Raw genomic sequence first — 25,491 nt, forward strand, 5'->3', positions numbered from 1 at the left:
CAAGGCCAGTCTGCTCCTCAGCTGCCTCTTCCGTGGACGAGGGGTAGGGCATTTGGATTTGGGGCCCTTTGGTCTGATCCATGTCAACGTGCGCTCCTCGGAGGAGGAGGGGACGGTGGGAGCTGGGGTGGCGCTCAGAGGACGGCGACGAAGTGCCCTTGTTGCTCCTGAAACGTGGTGACAAGCCAGGCAGACTCCCAATGAGTATGATGGCGACACATGATGCCGGCAGAGAGAGAGACCATGGAGGAGGGGGTGCTTAAAGGGAGAAGGAAGTAGGCGGGCAGCAATGGGAGAGAGGCGGGAGGAGAAGGGCGGGAGGAGCTAGGGGAAGGGGGGCGAGATAGGCGCGCAGGCGGCAGAAGCCTTTGCCTCCGCGACCGTGCGGGCCACAGCTTCCCCGCCCTGCTCCCGGTCGCACACTCTCAGCCTCCCCGCGAGCGGCAGGCCGGCCACAGCGAAGCGCCGAGGCGGGCGCTGAGGTGGCGTCGCGCTAGCAGCAGCAGAGGCGGCAGCCACCGCCAAACGCGGGCCCCGGGTGCCGCGGCGCCCCAAGTTCCCGCCATGAGCAGTCGGCTCTGGAGGCTCCGCGGCTCTGGGGACTCACTCCCAGCCGAGCACGGCAGCAGCGCCCAGGGGCCCCAACGCTCCTAACGCCGCCGCCGCCGCCACCCGCGTCCCCCCCGCCGCCGCTTCGGCCGCCGCAGAGCCGCCAGCAGCATGTCTCGAAGGAAGATTTCGTCGGAGTCCTTCAGCTCCCTGGGCTCCGACTACCTGGAGACGAGCCCCGAGGAGGAGGGGGAGTGCCCCTTGTCTAGGCTCTGCTGGAACGGCAGCCGGAGCCCGCCCGGGCCGCCCGAGCCCAGCGCGGCGGCCGCCGCCGGCCCGACCCCGGCAGCCGCCGCCCCCACCGCCGCCACGGCTGGGGCCAGGAGAGCGCAGCGCCGGAGGCGGGTCAACCTGGACTCTCTGGGAGAGAGCATCAGCCGCCTGACGGCGCCCTCGGTGAGCGGGGAGAGGAAGGAGGGCCGCTGCGCAGGAGAGAGGAAGGGGATCGGGCAAGTTGGCGCCACGCTAGCCCGGGCGTGTGCGAAAAGCCCCGCCGCTGGGGGGCGGCCGGGCCTTGCTACGCCCGGCCTACGGTTCCCAAAGGCCGGGGCAAGACCTGCACCTTGGGCTCTGGTGGAGGGGGGCACTGGAGTACGGGAAAGGAGGAAGACTTCACTCCTCCGGGGTCTCCTGATTCAGAGGTCTGTCTGCCCACCTCCAGCCTTGAACCCTCCTTCGTCGCGGTCACCCTGACGGCCCTAGGTCCTCCTTCATGCCCACCTGTTTTCTTTCCCCCCGACTTTCCCAGGCACTGTGTTCCGCAGTTCCCATTTCTATGTCTTTCATCTCTGGTCTCCAGTATCCCAAAGGAACTCCTACTCCCTTTCAGGAAACTCTTCCTCTCTTTTCCCACACTCTCTTGCTCTTAGCGTGACCTTCTCTGACATCTTTGAATTCTGCAGGCTAACTGCATTCTGTGTTGCATTCCTTTCTTCAAATCTTTGGAAACTGGTTGTCAGATACTTTTTTGAGTTGTCTTCTGATGAAGAAACCTCTTATCTCTTGTTTTCTCACCACTTCATATACTTTTTTTCTTAGTCACTAGGCATTTATTGGCTCAACCTTCTTCTGTGAGTAACCCTGGTGTCTCTCTCTTATTTCTTACACCCCTACCTCATCCTCCACTCTCTTTTCCCTGGATTCTTTAGTGCTTTCTCCCTCATTTTTTCATGGTTTCCTTTTATTAGGCCCTTCATAATTATCTGTTGAATGAATAAATGCCTTCCTAGCTCTCTCTAAACTTGTGCTCATTTAGGGATGTCTGTATCAGCAGTTGCAGGTATACTCCAGACTCCCCCTGGTTCCAGGCATCTTTCCAGAGCACTTCTGCCTCATTCCTGCTCAGGCATTTCAGCTACTCTTGACTTTTACTCTTTGCAGTAATGCCAGACCTCTGTTTTAGTCTTTGACTGTGTAAGCTCTGTTTTGAAGGAATTCACTCCATTGCACACAGAATCCTAAAGAGACTCAGTGTCAAACCACCATCCACCCTTTATTCTCACCTTGATAGGTTACAAAGGCTTCAACTATTGACAGCACTTTTACCTACCCATCTCTGAGACTTTTACTTCTTTAAAGTTTCCAAAATGAATTGGAGCATTGATCTTGTTTGCCTACTCTTGAGTCTCCCTTTTGAAAGTACTTATAGTTTATGGTAGGACAGACCTGAGAAAGAATGGGATCCAGAGAGACTGGGAACTGGTACCAGGCAATCCTACGAATATCCTGTGGCCATTGCATTAATGGAGTATGACCTTTTAGCAACGAAACTACCCTTCGGTCATCTTCCTTTTTTTGTGCATTTCCCCTTCAATTTACCTTTAGCCACTTCTTTCATTGATAACCTAGGAAACAAAACTCAGAATGGGTTAGCTACTGTTTGCTATTCTTAATGCAGATATTTACCAGGAAGCATAATCTTAGGAACTATTTGATGTTGCAAATTGTTGAACATAAGCCTTTATAAAAGGAGTCCAGGAATCCTGTGCATCTGTAGTTTTATGTCAGTACCCAAAGCAACGTTTGTGCAATATACTAATTCTTCAGTATAACAGATTCATATCTAATATGATTTTACTAAAGATAATTATTAGTTTTTTGTGGGAATTGTTTTTATAATCCTGGAGTTTTCTTTTTGCCTAAGAATCAGAATTTACAAATTTCTAAAAAATTTTTTGGCACTGCCTCTAGTAATGCCACTTTAACATAAGACTATTCTCAGCAACTTATGTGAGAAGTAGATAAAATAAACTGAGCTCAAGTATTTACTGCCAAAATAAGAGGTAGGAAATAGTCTCTGATTTTTACCTTTTATAAAGGTAAAATTTGAATGACTTTGACTCTTTGCTGGATAAAAAGCATGTAATCAGATAATGGTGTACAGGATAAGAAGTTTGAAATTGAAAATAATTGCGATAATCAAAAATATGCAACAGCTGTATGTACTTTCCATGCTATAATTCTTTTGTATTTTGTTTCTTTTTTTAAATTTTATTTATTTATTTGGTTGCGCCAGGTCTTAGTTGCAGCAGGCAGCCTCCTTAGTTGTGGCATGCAAACTCTCAGTTGTGACATGAATGTGGGATCTAGTTCCCTGACCAGGGATTGATCCCAGGCCCCCTGCATTGGGAACGTGGAGTCTTATCCACTGCACCACCAGGGAAGTCCCCTTTTCTATTTTGAAAAAGGTCTTTCAGCTGTTATGCTGAAAACATACATGTGAATATAGTGTAAACAATTCCAACTTCATAAGGCATGTATAAACAAATTCTCATTGGCTAACCATCATGTCACCAATAGAATTGGTAACGCAAGGAAAACAGAGAGTATATTTCAAAGCAGCGGCTTATTTCTGTGTTCTCCACCCCCATTTTCTTTTGTTTGGCAAGCTAGAACACTACTTCAAAAAGTTCCAGTAGATTCGTTCTCCTACATTGTCAGCATTCTAAACTTCTCTGAAAACACTTATGTGCTATCTAATGTCCTTTCATTAGAGCTAAACAACTTAAAACAAACAAACAAAACCCCAAAAACCTCTGAGAACAGCCATTACCAGAGCATTCTTAGATGGAAATTTCTAGTTGTTTTGAGTGTTGCAAACCTTCTTGCATTGCTGTGGAAACTCCTGTGTTCTTAGTGGTCTCTTCGTGGAATATTGTCTCAATCACTGGAGATTTATTTGTTTTTTATTCAGGATAATTTGCAAGTAGGGAAATGGAAGTGAATTTAATAAATACTAGGATATTGCCAAATAATTCAGCTAGTAATTTGATCAATGTTTTTTGATATTTTTTTGTTTTTTGATATTTTAAGAGTTACTTTTAGGTGCATTGATGTTGGCTATAAAGATTATAATACTTTCATACTATTTTAATAATAAAAGTAAATTGAATTAATAAAATTGAAAAAATTCTGGAATTCAGGATACCACGTTCTCATTCATTGTGCCTTGGACAACTAAATACTTGTATATTATTGTGCATATTACTTTTACTGTCTAGGATCCTACTCATCTGTAAGTTACTATATTTAGGGTCCCTTCCTGTTCTGATAGTCTACGAAGACATATTGTATTGTCAAGCTTTCAATAAACTGTCACAATGGCATATGAAATAAAAAGCAAGGACCTATTACTATGAGTTTTTAAACTGAGGAAAGTAAATTACTTTTTTAAGTAAGGGCATCAAAGTACTATTTATTCCACCTAGTTGTTAAAAAATATTTGAGCATCTGCAATGTAGCAAGTATTGTGCAAAGCACTGGTGATACAAATGCCAAACAAAACTTTCCTGTTTTTTGACCTCATGGAACTTCTTTAATTATAGACTTTATTCTAAGGAAACTGTATTGAGGTAAAATATAAGAACTCCAATTGTTGAAGAGATGTCTAGGGGAAGTTTTATTTATCATCCACTTTGGTTAGTTTTGTTCACTATGAATCTCTGGGGTGCAGCCATAAAAATAAAAATAATCCTAAAGACCTGGCTGAAGATGCATATATCACTTATTACATTATTTATTTTGAAATAATTTACTTGGGAACACATATGGAAAAACAGTTGGGTATTTTACATCAAGGGTGAATTTAGGGTCTCATTTATTTCCATTTTATGTTTATAAATGAGAGTTGCTTAGACCCCTCTCATTTTGACATTGGTTTTGGGTTTGCTAATGTCAGTCTGTCAGTGGAGATATTCTAGGAGACCAACCCAGGGGCAAGGCTTTCCTAGGTTTCTTGTCAGAGAACTACTAGCTGTTATAACATTACAGATGGCTTTGAAGACCTCAGAAGCTATAGAGAGCAGAATGGCAGGGAGAAAAGTAACAGAACTGGAAGGATGGCATATAAAGGGAGGAAAGCTACTTACATAGGGAATAGTCCAAGAAACAAAGAACGGTGAGGAAAAAAAAAGGAAGGGAAGCTTGAATTCAAGTAGCAAATTCCAAAAACTCTTCCATTATTTTTGGAAAGGAAATTGTATTGATACATGCCTATGAAAAAGTGAAAGGACATAAAAAATACATATTTAGCCTCTCCTAGTATTAAATAAAATTAACTTTCTGATGTGTAAAGCCTTAAATAAAACCTTAGAAATTGTGAGTGTAACTAACATGTAAATAATGAAAAATATATAACATATAGTTTTGAGATTAGATATTTGATAAATTTATGTGTTTTAATTGAAGTTTTAAACATTTGGGGCTCAATATGGGTAATAAAGTTCTTAGCAATAGATTCATTAAAATTAAAAATCAAACAAAATGTATTCTAGTAGTTCAGTGTTTTCACTTTTCTAGAAATTAGATCCTATCATCTGAAATCAGAATTTAATGGCCATCTTTTGCTTTTTTCCACCTCATCCCTAGTCATCAGAAACAACACGGAAGAACTGAAAGAACAAAGATTTGAAGTTTGACAGAAAAATTGAATAACTCCCTGCTGAGCCCCTTGCTATATGTAAGGCCCTGGGAAAGCTAACTCCTTCCTTCTCAGAGCCTTAGTTTTCTATTTTGTGAAGTAGGAATAATGACTACCTTATAATTTGTTGTGAAAGAGGAGCAATATTCCTTGTAAAATTTCTTGAACTCAATAAATGACAGTTTCAAGTTGAGATCCATTAACTTCAATCAAATTTGAATGCCTCCAAATGATCTAAAATTTTTCATTTTTTCTCAATAATTTACTTGCTAGTAACCTTATTAAAAGAGTTCATAGGTTAACTGATGTCATGTACCTAAAAAAAATTGATAAGGAGTTAATTTTGTTGGCATTGTCCAGTCAATCCATTAAAAAAATTAAAACTGGACTCCCTTTTTGGCTCCCTGGCTATGCCTCATGTGTGTACATGAGTATTCGTAATCATTGCAGATTCAAACATTTCTATCAAACTGCTGAATGTTATGTGGCAGTATGAGTACCACAACTATAAATTCTATAAAAATACTAGAACATATATATTTGGTAGAATATGAGTATTTCACAACAAATTACTTTTAAATTAGGAAAAACTTTAGGTGAAAGAGAAACTGCTTATTTCACTTGCCTGAGAATTTCAAGAGTTCCCCATCCATTGTGTTCAAACTAATTTGTACAAGTGTTCAAAGGTTTATGCTGTGAGATGCAAGAACCACCTAGAGGGGTGGGATAGGGAGGGTGGGAGGGAGGGAGACGCAAGAGGGAAGAGATATGGGAACATATGTATATGTATAATTGATTCACTTTGTTATAAAGCAGAAACTAACACACCATTGTAAAGCAATTATACTCCAATAGAGATGTTAAAAAAAAAAGAAAAAAAAAAGAAGAAGTAGAGACACAGATGTAGAGAACAAATGTATGGATACCAAGGTGGAAAGGGGGGGTGGGGGGAATTGGGAGATTGAGATTGACATATAAACATTATTGATAGTACATATAAAATAGATAATTAATGAGAACCTACACTATAGCACACAGAGCTCTACTCGATGCTCTGTGGTGACCTAAATGGGAAGAAAATCCAAAAGAGAGGGGATGTATGTATATGTATAGCTGATTCACTTTGCTATACAGTACTATACTCCAGTAAAAATTATTTTAAAAATAAAAAAAAATTAAAAAATGAATTATGCAGCTAATGACTTTTACATTTTGTGTACTGCACTCTATTCTTGTTTGGCTACAAGCTCAATTGTTAGCCCTTCATTTTAAAGATAAATTTTGACTATGGGAAATGACATCAGTGATTATTAGTCTGTAGGTAGAGGTGATGTGATTATATATTCCTTTTTAGTATATAATTTATCTACCTTGAAGTTTTCTGAGATGTGTGGGAAGAGTACCTGAGGGCTATTATGTGTTTTTTTCCCTTCTATATCATCATTGCTGTTTTCATTCACTTTTGTTTTATCTTGTTGCCTCTGTCATAGGGAGCTGAAGGTAAAAGTTTAAAAACTTACATGTTTTATTGAATATGATAGTAAAATAAGTGGGTGATCTCTAGATATAGACATTGTTAACTGTGAATTTCACACACATCTAGGAAGAAAAAAAATTAAGTGGCATAAGTAGGGAGAATGTTTACAAGGGCTGACTAGGTTTTCTTTGCAGACCCTTATTTGATGCATGAACCAGTGATTAGGTCAAAATTCAAAGTTCTTCTATTTAATTTCTTACTCTAATCTTGGTACTCTTATGTTTATCTTGTATTTAGCATGGTACCTGATACTTAATGGATTTTCAATAAAATGCTCAGAATGAATGAATGGATATTCTTATTTAATTATCCAATTATATTATTTCTTTTTTTGTTTGATTTTTTTTCTGTGTTATATTTGGTTCAAACAAAATATTTAGATTTCATACCCAGCCTGTGAGGATGAGTATAGAGGTATAAAATGGTGAAAGTATTTATTGTATATTAAAAGGCCTATATGTCAGATTGAGTTTGAGCTGTTAGGGGACAATTTAATGGAAGAGGGTTAGGGTTATGTCTTGGGAAATAATGAGAGTGAATGTCAAATGGGGCAGATTGTAATACTCAGCGGCATTTCTAGCCTTCTTGTGTTGGACAGAGATCTGATGTTAAGCTTATTTAATATATATCTGGGTCCTGTTATTTCACTATTCTTTCTCACAGAATAGATGATTGGTACCACAGGTCCCCGTCTACCAGACTGATGACTGGTAATTAGTTGGTCTTTGAGAAACTCAGATCTAGCTTCTTGATTACTATATACATTATGTTTTAAAAGTTAGAACTAATACTTGAAAAATAAGAATATTCAATTACATAATTCAATGCATTATTTATGGGCCCTAGTTGTTACACAATAAAGTTTCCATGGCTCAGACTTGGTACATTGCTTCTTGAGTATGAGAGCCTATGGGATTTAGAGTAATGGGTGGCTACCAAAACATTTCCTAATGTATTGGAGAACATAGCAGATTTTTTTTTTTATCTGAAAAGGTAAAAATTAGTTCCAGTGAATCAGTCTAAATAAACAGTCTAAATAAAACATTTGCAGTATCAATTCATGAGTAGATGAAGTTCAATAAAGTACCCTTAAGAGTTAAACAATTTTCATTTTGTTAATCAGTCTGATAGTCCCAAAGACTCTCCTGTGTGTTTCAGTGCCTCAGTGTCATCATTATGAGTCAATTATCACTGAGCTATAGATGTGTGGACATCCTGGTAACTGGAGTGATTGATTGATTGATTTTTTCATTATTTTTTTCCTCCAGTTTTTTTTGAGATATAATGGACATACAGCACTGTATAAGTTTAAGGTGTACAGCATAATTATTTAACTTATATACATCATGAAATTATTACCACAATAAGTTTAGTGAATATCCATCATCTCATATGGATACAAAATTAAAGAAATAGAAAAAAATAATTTTTCCTTGCGATGAGAACTCTTAGGATTTACTCTCTTAACAACTTTCATATGTAACACACAGCAGTGCTAATTATATTTATCACATTGTACATTACATCCCTAGTACTTGTTTGTTTCTTAGTGATTCGATATTTCTATACATTTAAAAATGATCATCATGATACGGCTAGTTACCATGTAAGTGGAGTGTTTTAGATAATCAAATGCTTTACAATATGAAATTTCCTCTACACAGGAGCACTAAAGAACTAAATGGTCTCAAAGAGTTAATATGCGTGCTCAGTTTCTCCTCTTCCACCAGGGAGTCTCAGGCAATGGGAGACAAATTAGGCATGATTTGAAAAAAAAGGTTTTGTTTTGTTTTTTTAACTTTTAGAGTTCTGTGTATAATTTGGTTAGTGCGCTTGTCTTGTTTTTTCTTGAAAAATGCCTGTTAGTGTATGTGTGTGTGCAGGATGGGTGGGGAGAAGGGCACTGGTGGACAGAGGCTACAATGCAATTAATGCTGCCTTCTGTTTTTTATTTTAATTTTACTTCGGGGAAATAACTTTTCTGGCTCTGTTTCCCATCTCTGAAATCATATGTAATAAGACTAATTTCTCATTCAAGGGTAAATATGTAGTAAAATGTGAATAGTGAACTGAAGACAATGTGTCTGTTACTAGTTGCTTTGTTATGCTGCTGTGCTGATTGCTTGAGGACTAAGGCATTGTTTCAAATTCCTTCACTCTCTACATTCTGGGAAAAGCACAAGTTTTAGAGTCAGACACTAACCCTGGTCATTATATTGTGAATTCTTGGATAATCCTCTATAAGGCTCATTTTCTTTATAAAATGAAGGTAATAATTTATAGGATTATGAAGATTAAAAGTATAATGTGTACACAGTAATTGGAATACAGTAAATGATCAATTAATTTTGGTGGCTTTTATTAACTGCTTCTTATCAGCATCTTACTGACCTGTATATTGTAAATCACATCTCCTGGTAACTTGAGTTTCCTCCAGCCACATCTTTTCCAAAACATATAGAAATTTCCTTCTTTATGGTTGTTGCTCAGCATTCTCCTGCTTTTTATGGGAAATATTTTTTAACTATCTTGGGTGTACATTTCAGAGTTATGAAATCTCCTAGAAATTCCTTCCCAGAAATCTTAAAAATAAATGTATTCTTACTGGTCACCTTACCCCTCACATTCATTCATTCATACAGCATTTATTTAGCAAATGAGTACTTGTTGACTCATTAGCATGCACTCAATATGCATTAAACACACAGAAGAAGTGGGACATTCAGACAGAAATTTGATATGATCCATTTGGATTTAAAAAATGTAAAACTGCTTTTTAAAAGTTACCAAATAATGTGCATGACAGCTATTTTTGCCCCTCTTTTTCATCCTATCCCAACCTTTCCTTATTTGGCATATGGACATATGGAGGACATATGGACAAACGAAGGGTCTGTATGTAAAAGATCAGTTGAAACTGTAATGAAGATGATGATGCTAGTAATAATAACTGCTGATTTACCATGTGCTGGGCACTGTACTAAATGCTCTACACATTTTATTCTGTTTTCATACTCACAACAGTAATGCAGGAGTGATGCTTTACTGTGGTCTACAAGTACCAAGAGACTACCTCTCTGACCTCACCTCATGAACTGTAATCTACACTTACGGTTCTATAGTACACTCCTTGAACATTCCAGGAAAGTATTATCTTGCCTCAGGACTTGTATTCTATATCCCCTGTGTCAGAAATACCCCCTCAGTCTAGTTCTCCACATGATTGGCCTTTTCTTGGCTTTCAGATTTCAGCTCAGTGTCACCTCATCAGACAGCAGCTCTCCCCCACCAACCATTCTCTTTAACGTCATTGTTTACTTCGACCAGCACTCACTATCAGAAGTTATCTTTTTATTACTTACTCACTTATTTATTGTCTTCCCTCACTGTAATTTAAGCTGTGCAAGGGCAGGAACCTTGTCTGAGTTGTTCATAGTGGTCTTTGTAGTGCCTAGAATAGTCCTGGCTAAAAGCAGGTTCTCAGTACCTCTTTATTGACTGAATAAACATCATTTTGAAAGAAGTCTTAGTACCTAGAAAAGAAAGAGCATAGTTAAAAAAAAAAACTTACAGGGTAGAAGAAGAATTAACACGTGTTAGGCAACTACTGGGGATCCAACATTAAGTGTTTTCATAATATGTATCATTGAATTTTCAAAATAGTCTTATGAGAGATTGAGAGAAGTTGAGTGACTTGCCTGTGATCACAGTTAATTACTTACTGATGGAGAATGAGATTAGAATCTTGGTCTGTTTAGCTCCAAACTCTATTTCTTCCACATTTGTATATTTCACCCCCTCTGAGTGTGGTGGACATTGTGATGTACTGCCTAGATGCCCCTACTTTAGTAATGATGGACTTACTTCCCTAGATGCTAGGAGTACTGCTGACAGTGACCCTCAGCTGTCAGTCTCCTATACGTATTGCCTGGACTGAAAAGAGATGCCTTGCCCAATGTCATTCCCCATTCCAGTGGCTAATCAGCATATGGATATGAAGACTTGCCCCTTTTGACCTAATTCAGCCAACTTTGAAGGTAGAACTCCACGTAGGGTCAGCGGTGGTCTCCACTGAGATAGCATCACAGTCCAACTTCTTCCTCTTTCATGGGTATTGATCCCCAGAGTACCCCTTAATAAGCTTTCTGCATTCTAATCTTCTCAGAGTCTGCTTCCCAGGGAACCCTGCCTACAATAGTGTGTTTGAGAATTGTGATGGCATTAATGAAAGTGCAAAAATCAGCAATGGGAAGGAGGTATTTGGAAGGAATATAATGATAACCTTGAATTTGGATTTTTTGAATTTAGGTGCAAATGGTTGGCTCTGGACTGTGAGTTCTTTGTGAGCTTTGTGTTATTGGTTCACCAGCCTCAGCACAGTGCCTGTCATACTGTAGGCAGAAGACTCAATAAATAGACCATTAAAGATTTAGCATTGGAGTTTGGGGGGCAGTTCATGGAGGTAATAGCAAATATATTGAAAATTGACAAGCTGTCTTATTGAAAGAGAGGAAAAATAAGAACAGTAGAGAATTGAAAAGCAGTATAGAAAAGGGAATCAGAAGAATGTAGGTGCTAGGATGCATTTTTGTTTGGTTGTGTGGTGGGAGGTAACTGGAGAGCAGCTGGAAGCAAGTGTTGTAATGGTTGATATTTGAAAAATGATGTGAATTTAAGACTGGTACTTTCAAACCCAGTACGAATGAGGTTTCTGGTGGCCTTCAGAAGTGATGTCAGTCGTGCAACTGAGAAGGAAACCTGTTTATTGAGATATAAAGAGAGAATATATGATGAGTAAACAAAGGATATCATGGGCATAAATTTGTCTTCCAAGACATTTGGCAATACAAGTAAGGAGAGGTAATTGGCAGGGCCTGTGAGGCCAAATCAAAGTTTATTAAAGAAATGGAAATTCATGTTTGAAGGTAACAGAATAGTCAAAAAAGCTGTAGATGGATGAGATAAATAGGCTTTGGGAAAGGATAGAGTTGATTTAGGGCCATTCTGTAGCTTCTTTGCCAAAAGTAAGGATACTTATTTCTCTGTACCCAAGGGGAATACAATATGGCATAGTAGGAGTATAGTGCAAAGACAGCTATCAGATTTTGGTTTTATTTACACCTAATTTATCACGATCTTATCTTGATTTTATCATTATAACTCATTGGTCAGTAATTTTGTCAAATTTAAATTGCAGTTCTCTAGGTATACCTTAGCTGTTGTAGCTACACTGACCATAGGATGTCAAATGAGGTCTGAAATGTTAGTAATTCATTCTTCAGAAATTTTGTATTTAAACCATGAAGTGTACATTTTTGGGTATATTCCATTGTAAATCACTTTTTGAAAACTTCAGATTTACTCTTATTCTTCTAAAGATAAGACTTTGTAAATTGATTTATGCTTGTACTAGCTTGTTCTCTTTTAGTTTTAAAGGTAATTTGAGATACATATTTTATGTATATAAACCATATTCTTACCATCTCTGTGTCTGATATGACTTTGTTTAACATTGGACCTCTTTTTGACATTGATGAAAAGGTCTCTAAAGGAAGGAACTCTTGAGGTATTAGGAGCCAAGTGAATAGGACTCTGCTTTGTTGTTATACTGAATATATTTTACACAGTTGAAAGGTGGTGTGGAAGGCAAAATAAGGCCAAACAAGACATACACAATCAAACGGCGCTTTTTGGCCCTCTCCCTTTTCATTCCTGGGGGAATTTTACTCAATTTCAGCAAGCAAGGATTTTTGTCTATTTTTATATACTTCCAAATCCCAAGTCTACTAGTGCCTGGCATGTGGTAGCTGATCAGTATTTGTTAAATGATTAAATTTAGAGTGAATATAAAGATACTTATTCTAACTATACTACACAACTATACTAACTATACTACACAAATAAGAAAGAAGTAGGATGATAAATACAAATGCACTTTAGAAAAATAAAATCAGTAACAGGAACAACAAAATAGACAAAACATATTATACAAATGTAAATAATTATTATATCCTATTATCCTTTATTCCTTCATCATATATTTACTATACATCGTCTATACATGCTTGACTTTATTGTGTCCTGAGCCAAAACATAAGATCTATGGAGCACAAAATGGCTCTAGTCATCTGCAGGGTTAAAAAATAAAAAGTATTTTATTGGATTTTTATCCAGTATTTTACTGGATTTTCCTTAAATACTCTTGTAATATGCTACACTAGTCAATTTACATTATATATTAGCAAGTAAGAATACATTTTTTCTACATGATCTAAATATATATATTTTTTAAAACTAACAGTTTATTAAACAGATATTTGTTGTTGGCCTCTTCTGTGCCAGGAATTTGAGATGTCTCAATTATAGAAAATACTTATAATCTGTGCTCCCCACTGCCCCCCTCTCCCCCTTTACCAGTTTTTCTTGTGATTCTGTTGCAAACATTTCAGGGATAAAATTTAAGAAAGATTTTATCTTTCTTCTGTAGATCTCCACAAAAGAAAAATATATCTCTTTTAAAGCCTGTTGACCAAATTCTCAGTGCAGTGTTTCTCTGAGCCTGTCTTCCAATTTCATTTTTTCCTTGTGTGATTGGTTTAATTTGCGTATGGGAGATAATTTGATTTTTGAATATTGTGTTACAAATATTTGGTTTCTAACTTAAGGAATTTATTTGTTTTCAGAAAGGAAAGAATGCAGAGACCCTTACAAATTGTATTTTTATCATATATTTAGATATAAACCTGAGTTTACTTTAATAGCATGTTTGAAATCTATATGTTTATCTATCGATCTATCTATCTATTATTGATTATATAGGTCAGAAAAGAAATGACTCTGTCTGATTCTGAATTTAAAAATTTAATTCAGTAGAAATCTGGAGTAGGTATACTTACTCTCATTGTGTCTTTTTAAAAAAATTGCCACAGTAATGAAAATGTCTTTTGCCTCCTTAACAAAGAATCTGCCTCCAAAGGCATTTATTTTAAGCAGTGATAATGATGAGATGATTATGTTGTAATGGAACAGACTGAGGGAAAGAATAAATTTTAGCTACATATTACTGTAATTCCATTTGAAACTTCAGGCAGATATGAGGAAGTTTCTAGTGTGGTTGCTGGTGAAGAACGATTTATTGTTTCCTCCTGATATAAAGATCAATAAACACTTTGTAGACATGACATCATTTGCAAGCTATAAAGCCTCCCTTTTTTTTCCCCCCTCTTATGTTAACTCATTGCCATTATAAACACATTTCAAAGAAAACCAATCTTTCCTTTTGCTCTGAATTGTTCTTTCTCCAAAAGTGTGCTTGCAAAGTACAAACCTAACTTTCCTGCTGAAAGAGAATGGGTGAGCTTCTTCCACAGCTTGCAGGTGGCTAGCTGTGAGAATTGTGGTGTGTGCTGCCTGCTGGTTCTTTAAGCACTTAGGCAGTTGTCTCCTTATTCAGCTGCATTCTTGGGATGGGAGTGGGGGAGGATGGAGGAAATAAAATACTACTTTAAGTTGTAAATATAATTTTCCACCATTAACTTAGCATTCTTGACTGCTGAGAAATATCTCAGTCTCAAATACATAGTTAACATAGATACCCAGTTATTTTGATTATAGCAATGGGATATATTAATCAATGGCATTAATGATGACTATAATGAAATGAACAATTCCGTTGGATATGTAGTTGGAAAAAGCATTTTACTACAAGTTACCCCAAGAGACATAAGTTTTCAAAGAATACACTTTCATTTTTCAAAGAATACACTTTCAAATACAGGTCAATTAAAATGTTACAGTTATAAAACTATAAAATGTGAATCTAAAATTAAGATCAGAACAACAATTTTTAGCCATTAGATAACGTATTCAGCCACTTTATGTGATCTATAAGTCAAATCAAGATATGACTGTCTAGAAACATCTTAAAAACCTAAAGTAACAAAGTTTATTATTTTGCTCTTCCAGAGTAACTAGTAGAAACAAAAGCAAAATCATATCAATGTCAAGCATATCAGTTTCTGCCTTGGCATTTTATACTAGTGTAAACTCTGATATATTATGAATTAAGTTTGAGAAAAAATTGTAAAGTATTTACTTTTGGTAGTCTTTATTCTCAGTCTCTCTCTCCCCCCCTCCCCATCTCTATCTCTATCTATCTCTATCTATCTCTATCTCTATCTCTTTCTCTATCTCTATCTCTTTCTCTCTTGATTCCTGTAGCAAAACCCCTTGCCACAAAAATCTGCTATGAGTCTCTCCCACCAGACAAATTGGACTATGTGCATTTTACATACCTTACATTAAATTATTAATTGAAAAGTACTTCTTTTTTTTTTTATTTTAAGCGCCTCTGCAGGAGTGAAAAGTAAGTTTTGGAGGGAGCCTTGAGGGGATGGATAGGATGGGGATAGCTCTCTTGGTGCTCCTAAAATCAAATTTGGTGTCTGGCTCCACAATGCTGTGACATATATTGACGACTATACGGAAATGTGTATGTCTGGGCACGTCTTACACAGTCATATGAAGATCTCTGTAGACACAGTAAATTATTTAATATTTTTGGTCTGTATGAATGATGTAGATATATTGGTGGATAAAAACAAATAATAATAACATATAGAACCTTTGATTATGTGGCATATGTTGTTCTTATATTTTATAATGCCTAGAGATTACAGAGACTTGTTACTTAAATGAATAATTTATGGATTAATATGTATTATGCCAATTATGGATGCTCCTGCACTGAATTTGCCTTGGAAATTCCAATTAAGAGCCCTTATGCATGCAAGGAAATTAAAATGATTTTTTAAGACTGAAAAATAGTGAATGATAGCTAATTATTACCTTGTTCCTAAGCATCATATCATTAAAACTCTCTGTGGTTTGGTGTGAATGTGTGTACATGATTTGTGTGGGTCAACATTTGATATTTGTATAGCTGAATGCCAGAGCAAGATACTTAAAACTCTTGTAGTATTCTAGAAAGAATTTGAGAAAAAAAATACTGTGCCAGAAACATTTCCCTTCTTCTGTAGGCAACTGTTTTTACATCATTTTACTCTCTGCCCCTTTTCCCCTAATCTTCTGTTAGGTAGGTAAGACAAACAAATGGCTAAGAAATACTACATAGATAAAAATTTGGTTCTAATGTGAGCAAGTTTAATGTTCTTTGCTGGAGGGCTTCTGCAATGACCTCTATATCAATTCACATTATTATAACCAATTTTGTAATAAATGGCTTATTTTGATTAGTTAGTTTTTAGTGTGAGCAGATTTGAAGAGAATTTTGAAAAACCAGGGGCTTTCACCAGATGCATTTTTTAACATCTAAAAACACGAAACATTAGTGACATCATTTTTTTTCTTCTTGATTTTCCCCACTTCAGGACTATGAGAGAATGATGTGCTAATCTATACTTTCCATACAGAAAAACCACAAGAAATAAGTGATATCTGTTTAGAGCTTACAAAGCATGCTTTATAATACTCATTTCATCACCCTAATTCACTCAGGAAATGTATGAAGTAAGGAGGTCCAATTTAAGGATGGGAAAACCAAAGCTCAGAGGGGAACAGTAACTTGCCTAAAGTCAAGAAGCTTGTAATCACCTATTTTAGTGCCTGGTTTTCCTGTTTCAGGTCCTAAGCTCTTTTCACCATGATGTGTCTTTCAACATGTCCATGAATTGTTCAATAAAGCAATTTAGCAATATACAATGTTGTTCACATAGATTCCCTATTTCCTATTTTGCTTTCCATATGTTTCGTACTTTGTGGCTTGTAAGTGGTGGCTGATAGCAATTTCCTGTTGGTTTTCTTGAACCTTACCTCCTGTCACCAATTGTTTAGTTCCTGACTGTGTTGTGAGTTCATATAATATAGACCTGTGTTAGAAATGACAAAGTGTTCTTTCTTCATCAGGGCTCTGTCTCTAGGCTGACCTAGTTTGCCTGTCCACTGTCATGTTTGTATGCTCCAGGCTCCCATGGGTGAGGCAGCTATGAACGGAGTGAGCCATCCTCACTGCCAACAGCTTAACTTATGCTGCAGAGTCTGGGAACAGCAAAGACATTGCTAGTCATATGATTTCCGAATATGAAGGAAGTCATGATTATCATAGAAATAGTTATGTTCGTAAGGGTATACATTTCTCTTCACAGATCATACATAATTATGCTGTAATTAAATAATTTACTAGAAGGAATGAGGAAGCAATATAATAGATATTATATAATGGAGTGATACCTAGGTTAAAAAATGTGCTCAGGTAGAGTTAAATGAAAAAAATAAGACTTTTCATGTCATGCAGTATTAGTATTCTTTGACTTGCATGTTTTTTGCAGAAAGAAGTGTGATTATTCTATACCTCTAGCTTAGGAATGTAGTTCATCATAAACATTGATGACATGGCAGTCATTATCTGCCAAACATCTGCCTAGTAAGCAGATTTCATATCTGTTTGGATCATCAGATTATAGTCAGCACTAGATCTGATTATATTTAGACCCTTGTTGAGTTTTATCTTCCAAGAGAGGTTGAAGCAGTAGAGCTGAACAGGACAATCCCTGGGTAGTATTTTGATGGTTTCGGCATATTTCAGCGTCTGAAACTTTTAAACTCCAAGGACTTGGGCTTGTCTGAGTCCTGAAATAATCAGACTCTTAGCCACTGACTGGATAAACAAAATGCCCATGGCACTTTGGTTGGCGTCTGAATGACAGTTTACTTTTTCAAAGTGAGCAATAACTGTGAAATGAAGCTTAGTACTCAAAGTCTGCATGGTCAGCACTTTTTTTACCTATTCAGGCTACATGAGGAGCCAAGTCATAACCAAAAGTTTGCTTTAATCCATGGAGAGCCAGAGAAAAATGAATTTCATGCCAAATTCTTTAATCCAGTTTAAGGGTCTATCTGGTTGTAGGGAAGGCCTTGACAATGAGACCTGATACTCCATATTCATTCATGAGACTCTCATTTTAGTTAAGATGGTTGAAGAATTTTCCTTACCTTAAGAATAATTTATCTCAATGTGATAGAGGACCAGTATGCCCTTGAACAGTATTAGAGGTAATGTTTTATAAACTATTCCCCCTTCTCTTTCCTATGGGTTGCCCTCTCTAATTTCACCCACTTTCTATTGCTCGGTAGCCTACTTTGTTTGGAGCTATACCATGGCTGGTATTTGAAGGTAATTACCAGTCACTCATTTACAAACTATTGTTTAAGCTGGTGCATTTAGGGTTAACAAAACATTTCCCTGTTTTATGAGTTAATTTTATAACTTAACTGTCAAAGAGAAATATCACTTCCCTCATTTCCAGGCTCTTGTTGGGAAACACCTCATTGTAACTTCTAGGTACTGGAAACAATAGGGAATTCTTTGGAAATGCTCAAGTGGAGGCTGCAAAGATATTTTAAAAGGCTAGAAGTTATTTCCTGACATGAAGGTCATTGCTAAACCTGACTTGAAATGGCACTAATTAGCTTGGCAGCATATAATTGGCATCTTTGGGCTATGAGGCATGCCTAGCAACAGTCCTAGGTGTTAGACATAGTCAGTTTAGTTCAATTTAATAATTTTTTGACTAGCTCCTCATCAACATATTTTTCATATAACACATATTTGTATACTACTCCATAGTTTTATTTCATTTGATGCTTACACCAACCCTGAGAAACAGTTATGCTAGGAATTCCCCTAATTTATAATATAGGTAATAGCGGTTCAGAAAAATAAATGCTGTATCCAGAATTATACAGTCTAGCTAAGACTTAATTATCCCTTTCAACTATAACCTTTTCTGCCTTGGTAAATATAGAACATTGTATTTCAGTTTAGAGGAGAAGATTAAAAACTTGACTTTTGGAGGCAGTCAGATATAGATCAGACACTTAATAGACTTAGATACTTACTACCTAAGTGACTTCGGGCAAGTTTTTTTAACTTCTCTGGGTTCAATTTTTACATTTATAAAATTGGGGTAAGACTTTTTCCTCTCCTACAGGATTTTTGTAAGGATTAAATGAGTTGGGGCATGTAACTTGTTGGACCAATTGTTTGACACTTAGCACTCAACTTCTATTATAGCGTTGAATCCAGAAAGCTTACTCTTATTTCACTTTGTAGACTGAGTCAGCCTTGTGCCATCTGTGAGGTCCTGTTTGGTTTAAGGGTTTAGGACTGAAGTCATGTTTCTCCAAAGGTCTGCAATAAAGCAATATCAATTTTCCTGAGATGTCTAGAAGTGGTATCATCTTGTCTCATAGTCAGGATTTTTATTCAGACAGCCAAGTTGGCTAAGATGGTGACCAGGAAAGTATGTTTCTCCTGAAGTTTCCCTATTAAGAAGTTAATGATCCTACCAGAACTATTTAAATAACAACATTTATAAATTTGGGGAAAAAATTTTCAACATTGTTTTCATATCTATTACAGAAAAAATAAAGGGAAATAAGGGATTTCAGTTAGGTACATGGAATAACTTACTAATGGTCACCAAAGTGAGATAAATTACCAATGGAGGCAGCAGCTTGTGGAAGAAATAGCATAGGAGACCTAAGTTCTTGTCTAGTTGACATCTCTTTCCAGCATGTAGCTGAGGCAAAACACCTTAACCTCTCTGAATCTCAGCATTTTCATCTGTAAAATGTGGATAATTATATCTGAGACTTACAAGGTTGTTGTGAATATATAATGAGATGAAGGAAAAGAAAGTGATTCATAAACTGTGAAGTGTTATACAAACTGAAGGTGGTGATATTATTTTCTGGTGTTCGTTGAAAACAGAAATTCTTGGATTACTTAAATGTGCTCTTGCCTGAGGTGGAGAAGAACTAATAAATAGCCCTTTGAATCTGTTTCAGTTCAAAGAATATATGTTTTCAGATTAAATCAGTATTGATGGTGTTAGGTCTTGTCAAACTGAAATTCAATTGCTCTTTTGGAAGGGCATTAAAAAATAACAAAGGGGAAGATATTTGGAAAGCAAAGATATTTTGTATAGAAAGACTTAATTATCACATTGAGTATATGTTAAATATATTCAGTTTAAAATCAATAATTAAATGGTAATGAACACTGTGCTCTGCTAATTAGAACTTACTTTTTTTTTTTTCCACAGCAGACAACCGAGCATTGCTTTTGTGCGCTTCTTTCTAATTGTATTTCAAGTTCTTTCCAAAGCAAGGCCCTTGGATACCCCAGGTTCAATATGCCCCTGGGCCTGGTCCACTGCTGTCTTGTATTCATGTGTGGGTGTTCATTCGTTCACCAACATTAAATCCCAGGATAGGTGTGATAAAACAGGACTCCCTCCTCCATGGCCCAAGTCCTTCGCTGGTTTCAGAGGTGGACGGCGGTCTTTGCAGAAAACACACAGGAACTTTTTCTTGGAACTGAAGTGGGATAAAAAGTGCCTGCCTTGAACATCACCATTTTCCCTGACCCTTCCCCTCCAGTTTCTGAAGATACAGCAGAAAATAATCTTGCTTGAAGATACTGGGCAACAATTCCATAAAACAAAAACGCATGCTTCCAATGCACTGTGCTTTCCGATATGCTGGGTTTAGTTCAGCTGCCGGATGAGCTGATTGATGCGTTCACCTCGATAGCCAGGTGAGCCCACTTCCTTGAGGAAGCCCACTCTATTCTTGGTAGCGTGACGGGCCACTCAGAGTTGGGAAGGGCGCAAGAACCCTGAGATCACCTGAAAATTCTTCCCTGGGAAGGCAATTTCGTGAATGAGGTCTTCCAAGCAAATGACACAAAACTTCCCCAGGTGCTCCTCAATCACTGTGTTGTCTGTCAAAGGGATGATTTTATTCTTGACCCTGGCTTGTCCACGTTTCAAGATGAGTTCCCGAACTGACTTCAAATTTGGAAATCCCCAGGTCACATAAGTTTCCACTATATGAAGCGTTTTTATGGTTTGAGGAGTTACTTGCATAAAGACACCATTGAAAATCTTATTCAGGCTAAGTCTTGCAATGGTCCTCTGCACCAGTAAACTCACCCCATTAATCCTTTTTTTTGTTTGTTTTTTTGCGGTACGTGGGCCTCTCACTGTTGGGGCCGCTCCCGTTGCGGAGCACAGGCTCTGGACACGCAGGCTCAGCGGCCATGGCCCACAGGCCCAGCCTCTCTGCAGCATGTGGGATCTCCCTGGACCGGGGCACGAACCGGTGTCCCCTGCATCAGCAGGCGGACTCTCAACCACTGCGCCACCAGGGAAGCCCCCCATTAATCCTTTTGATGCATAAAACAAAGGCCAAGGAATGTTTATCTGGCACTTCCAAGCCGTGAGGTTTCACTTCTAGTCGTCTGAGTTGCACCCTGTCACGTAGTTGCCACCAGGAATCATGTAGGAACCATTCTAGTCGCTTAAACTTGATCTCTTTTCCTTTCCTCTGCTCCTTCCTTTGCAAAAGCACCTGCTTTGCCTAGGTGGCTTTCAGGGCTTGATAAGCCTTCCTCTTTTTCAGGAGAGTTTTTGGAACCAAAGGCATCTTTTTTCTTGGCTCTTCCTCCACCATCTTTCCAACTCTAGAACTTACTTCTAATAAGGCCAAGGTTATCAGTTTGAATCCCATTGTGGGTCAATTAGCATAATATCAGCCTTCACCCTAAGCTTTCATGAGGTCACTCAAATGTGTAACTATGTTCACAAGGAGAATAAAAGTGGAGATTGGACGAAATCATGCAGATTTTCAACCAGTATGTATAGAACTATATATTATAATGTATCTCCAACTTTTATTTTTTTCTTTTAGCATACTTACCATTTTTGCTTTTTTTTTTAAAGGTGTAATACTCTTTTTTTTAATTAATTTATTTATTTTTGGCTGTGTTGGGTCTTTGTTTCTGTGCAAGGGCTTTCTCTAGTTGTGGCAAGCGAGGGCCACTCTTCATCATGGTGCGCGGGCTTCTCACTGTCGTGGTCTCTCCCGTTGTGGAGCACAGGCTCCAGACGCGCAGGCTCAGCAGTTGTGGGTTACGGTCTTAGTTGCTCCGCGGCATGTGGGATCCTCCCAGACCAGGGCTCGAACCCGTGTCCCCTGCATTGGCAGGCAGATTCCCAACCACTGCGCCACCAGGGGAGCCCCATTTTTGCTTTTTGTAGTTAATTATCTGGACTACCAATTTTGTTTAGCAAATAACTGGTGTAGTTCACAGATGATATTCCAAGTTTCCTGAAAGGTGGCTTAATCTCTGGTACATTCTGACCCTCTGTTTACAAGTGCTAACTTTGCAATGCTTTACTTCAAATGACCCTGAGAACTATGAACTTCTTATATGTGTTTTTTAGATGGGAAAATGGAGGCATTTTTTTCCCAAGGTATTTTACTCCCAGGTGAAGAGATTTTGGCTAATTTTATAAAAAGGTCAGTAGCACAGCTGGGCTTGAAATACAGAGGTCCTGACTCAAAGTTCTATATTTAATTTGCGGTGTTTTTTCCTTTTTGGCTTATATATAGTAAGTTTAGTCAAAGGCTGGGAAAATTCATATTATGCCTGGATCTTTAGCAAGACTGACAATTACTACAATTACATGTCTTTCAGAAGTACCTATGCTGGTTATTTGACGTGACTTATTATTTTGACTAGTTTTGTTAAAAATACCAATCATATAATTTGATCCATTGGTGTCTACAGGCCTACCCATAAAGATAGGGTATCTAACATTATAATTTTGATCACTTTAAGTGAAGAAATTTGGCATATCATATCCTTATAAGCAAAATGCTCTTATGTTATGAAGAAAGTAGAGATCTTTGGATTGTGATTTGGAGGATGATGAAAAGGTTCCTTGCTCCCTAATTTATCTCTCACTGACCCTCCTATTTACCAAAATTCTACCTTTAGTGGTTCAGACCATCTTATATGAAGTAGGAAAGCCCATTTATACCATCATTTACCTTAGTAAGGATTGAGGATCAAGTTTTTTAAGTAGAATTCCTCCTGAGTACCATCTGGGGTCAGGGTACTAAGAGGATTTCAAATTTTGATGAAGGAAGGAAAGAGAATATGCAATGATGATTTTTGGAGACCTATTCTGGGAGTTTAGATGATGGTGGTGGGGATTTGTCCTATCAGAATGCAGTGTAACTAAACTGGACACTCAGAGGGTAGGGAAGAGGGTGAGGGAAAGCTAAGGATGGGAAAGTGAAAGTGTATCTAAGACAAGATATTCATGATTTTTGCTTATGGTCTTGTTTGTGTATATATGTTTAAAGAACATTAAGTGTGTTGTCAAGAAGCAAACAATTAATTTGAAACCATGTGATTCTTCATTTTTATGTTGATGTTAAAAAAATGCTTTCTTATTATGGAAGTTTCCTAGGGGAAAAAATGCTCTTTTTGTAAAGGAGGGCTTCTAATCTCTCTAACTTTGATTCTTTTTTAGTCAAATGGTGATAATATCAATCTAACTGTGTCATTGGATTGGTGCAAAGATCGATTGGGATAATATGCATTAAAAACATGAAATGTAAAGTGCTGAACCAAATACAGGGTGTTAAAAATTATGTGCAGTACAGGTTGGAGATTAAGTGCTTGGATTCTGGAACGGACTACCTGAGTTTCAACCCTGGCTTTGTCTCTTTTTACCTGTTGACATAGGACAACTTAAACTTTCTGTGTCTCAGTTTTCTAATCTGTAAAATAATAACCTATCTCATAATGTTAATGTGAATATCAAAGGAGTTAATATATGTAATGGGCTTAAAGCAGTGCCTTGCATAGATTAAATGCAACAATCGTATTAATTGTTGCATTGTTATGTATGTGTTAGTACAAAATTGAATACTGACATAAGTGCATGGGAGTGAATTACTTGGAAATGCTTCAAGCAATATAGTTCTCTGTTTACCTAACAAATCATATTTAACTATGAGCTATTAGTGGAACTGTGTTGATTTAGCAGTTATGTGTGAACATCTTTCAGAAGCTTTCTTCTTTTGATATTTGAGTAAAGAAACTACTCTCATTAATGCTGACTTATTCAGGTAACTTTTATAGAGTATTGGTCTTGATCATCATGTTTATATCTTACATGAAAGGTTTTCAACCCTGACTAACATTAGAAGCAAATGGGTCTGCCAGTTGTATTGGAAAGTTTGAGGGTGGCACTCAGGCATTGGTATTTTTTAAAAGCTCCCCAGGGGATTTTAATTGTAGGCAGAGTTGAAAATCACTGGCCTAGAGCAATAGTAATTAATTATATATCCATATCATTTAGTTTCTGACACTGAAATATATTTTTTTCATACTTAAATAAATAAAATGACATGGCTATTTATGGATGTTTCTTTAAAGGCAGACCTATTGTTTCCATTAATTCTGTAGCTTGTGGTTTTGTGTTACAAAGCAGAAATGAGAAGTTTATTTTAAAATTATCTGTGGAGTTTTGTTTGTTTGTTTTTGGCATGATGAAGGCTGTATATATTTTAAAAATATATAGGATCACAGAATAGTAAAGGTGAGGGGGACCCTCAAAGCATCTAGTAGAAATATTGCACACTTTGAAGCCAGTCCTGGCTTGCAGTGACTGATTCACTTACGAGCTATATGATCTTGGGCTACTTACTTAATCAGTCTGAGCCACAACTTCATCTCTGTAGAATTGAGATGTATGTGTACTTTGTACGATGACAACTGCATTTCATGTGATACACACACACACACACACACACACACACACACACACACACACACCTTGACTCCCTGACTCCTGCCTGATCCCCATACCATCTGGTGCAGATATCTAGAGCAGAGACTGTGTGGGAGCCTCTGCAGGGCTGTCTGAGCTTGAAGGGCCAGTTGCTGAGAGCTGCTTCCTCCCACTACTCAGGGATCATTTCTCTGGCTCTTTTTGGATTATTTCATGGCTGGCTGTTTGGATCCCATGACTTTTCATGAGCATAACATTTAGTCTGTGGGGGTCAGTCACTGCTAAGTAGAGTGAAGCTGTTAATGAGACTAGAGATGAAGACGGCTTCTTGTTGCCACATGATGGAAGCTTTGGGTACTTCCTCTTTGAGCCCTAGACAATACATGTGCAGGACACAGATGGCTGCTTTCTCTTTCCAGCTGTCTTCCTGTCCATTGCTTCTTTGTGTTGAGTAGAGACAGTAGGAAGCTACTATCTCCATCTTAGTTTGGGGGAAGGAGAGAAAAAATTACAGACTTCTTTGATTTTCTTTTGTATGATAGGGACAGTGGATTTTGTCTCCTTCCCAACCCTTGTCTTTCAGATCCTGTAGCATATGGCTATAAACATATTACATCATCCAGCTCGCCTGTTGCACATTCTTTATGTCATAAGAAGGAGGTTCACGGGTTGTTTCTAATTAGTTATAAAGTATAATGCTTGAGGTATTCATCTTAGCTATGGTGCATCAATGTCCTTCCCACTTATAGGCCTGG

General features: G+C 37.7%; 1 protein-coding gene and 1 pseudogene across 5 annotated transcripts in view; one reads left to right on the forward strand and one right to left on the reverse strand.

The window, feature by feature from the left end:
• The first annotated feature begins 257 nt into the window (after positions 1-257).
• GUCY1A2 (guanylate cyclase 1 soluble subunit alpha 2) overlaps positions 258-25,491 on the forward strand; it is a 426,827-nt gene continuing 401,593 nt past the window's right edge. For 3 of the 4 annotated variants that reach the window (XM_079928804.1, XM_079928806.1, XM_079928807.1), the window contains exon 1: positions 258-1,005. In XM_079928804.1, the coding sequence (XP_079784930.1) occupies positions 721-1,005 (285 nt within the window). In that variant the 5' untranslated portion in view covers positions 258-720. Of the gene's footprint in view, positions 1,006-20,585; positions 20,683-25,491 lie in introns of those variants that run through there. The other variant, XM_079928805.1, reaches the window with a different exon arrangement.
• LOC307190047 (large ribosomal subunit protein uL30-like) lies at positions 20,633-21,605 on the reverse strand (annotated as a pseudogene). The gene is made up of 2 exons: positions 21,292-21,605; positions 20,633-21,089 (listed from the first exon to the last, which is right to left on the reverse strand). The product of its transcript is annotated as a large ribosomal subunit protein uL30-like (transcript).

This window comes from Stenella coeruleoalba (genome assembly GCF_951394435.1).
Source record: "Stenella coeruleoalba genome assembly, chromosome: 8".
NCBI lineage: Eukaryota > Metazoa > Chordata > Mammalia > Artiodactyla > Delphinidae > Stenella > Stenella coeruleoalba.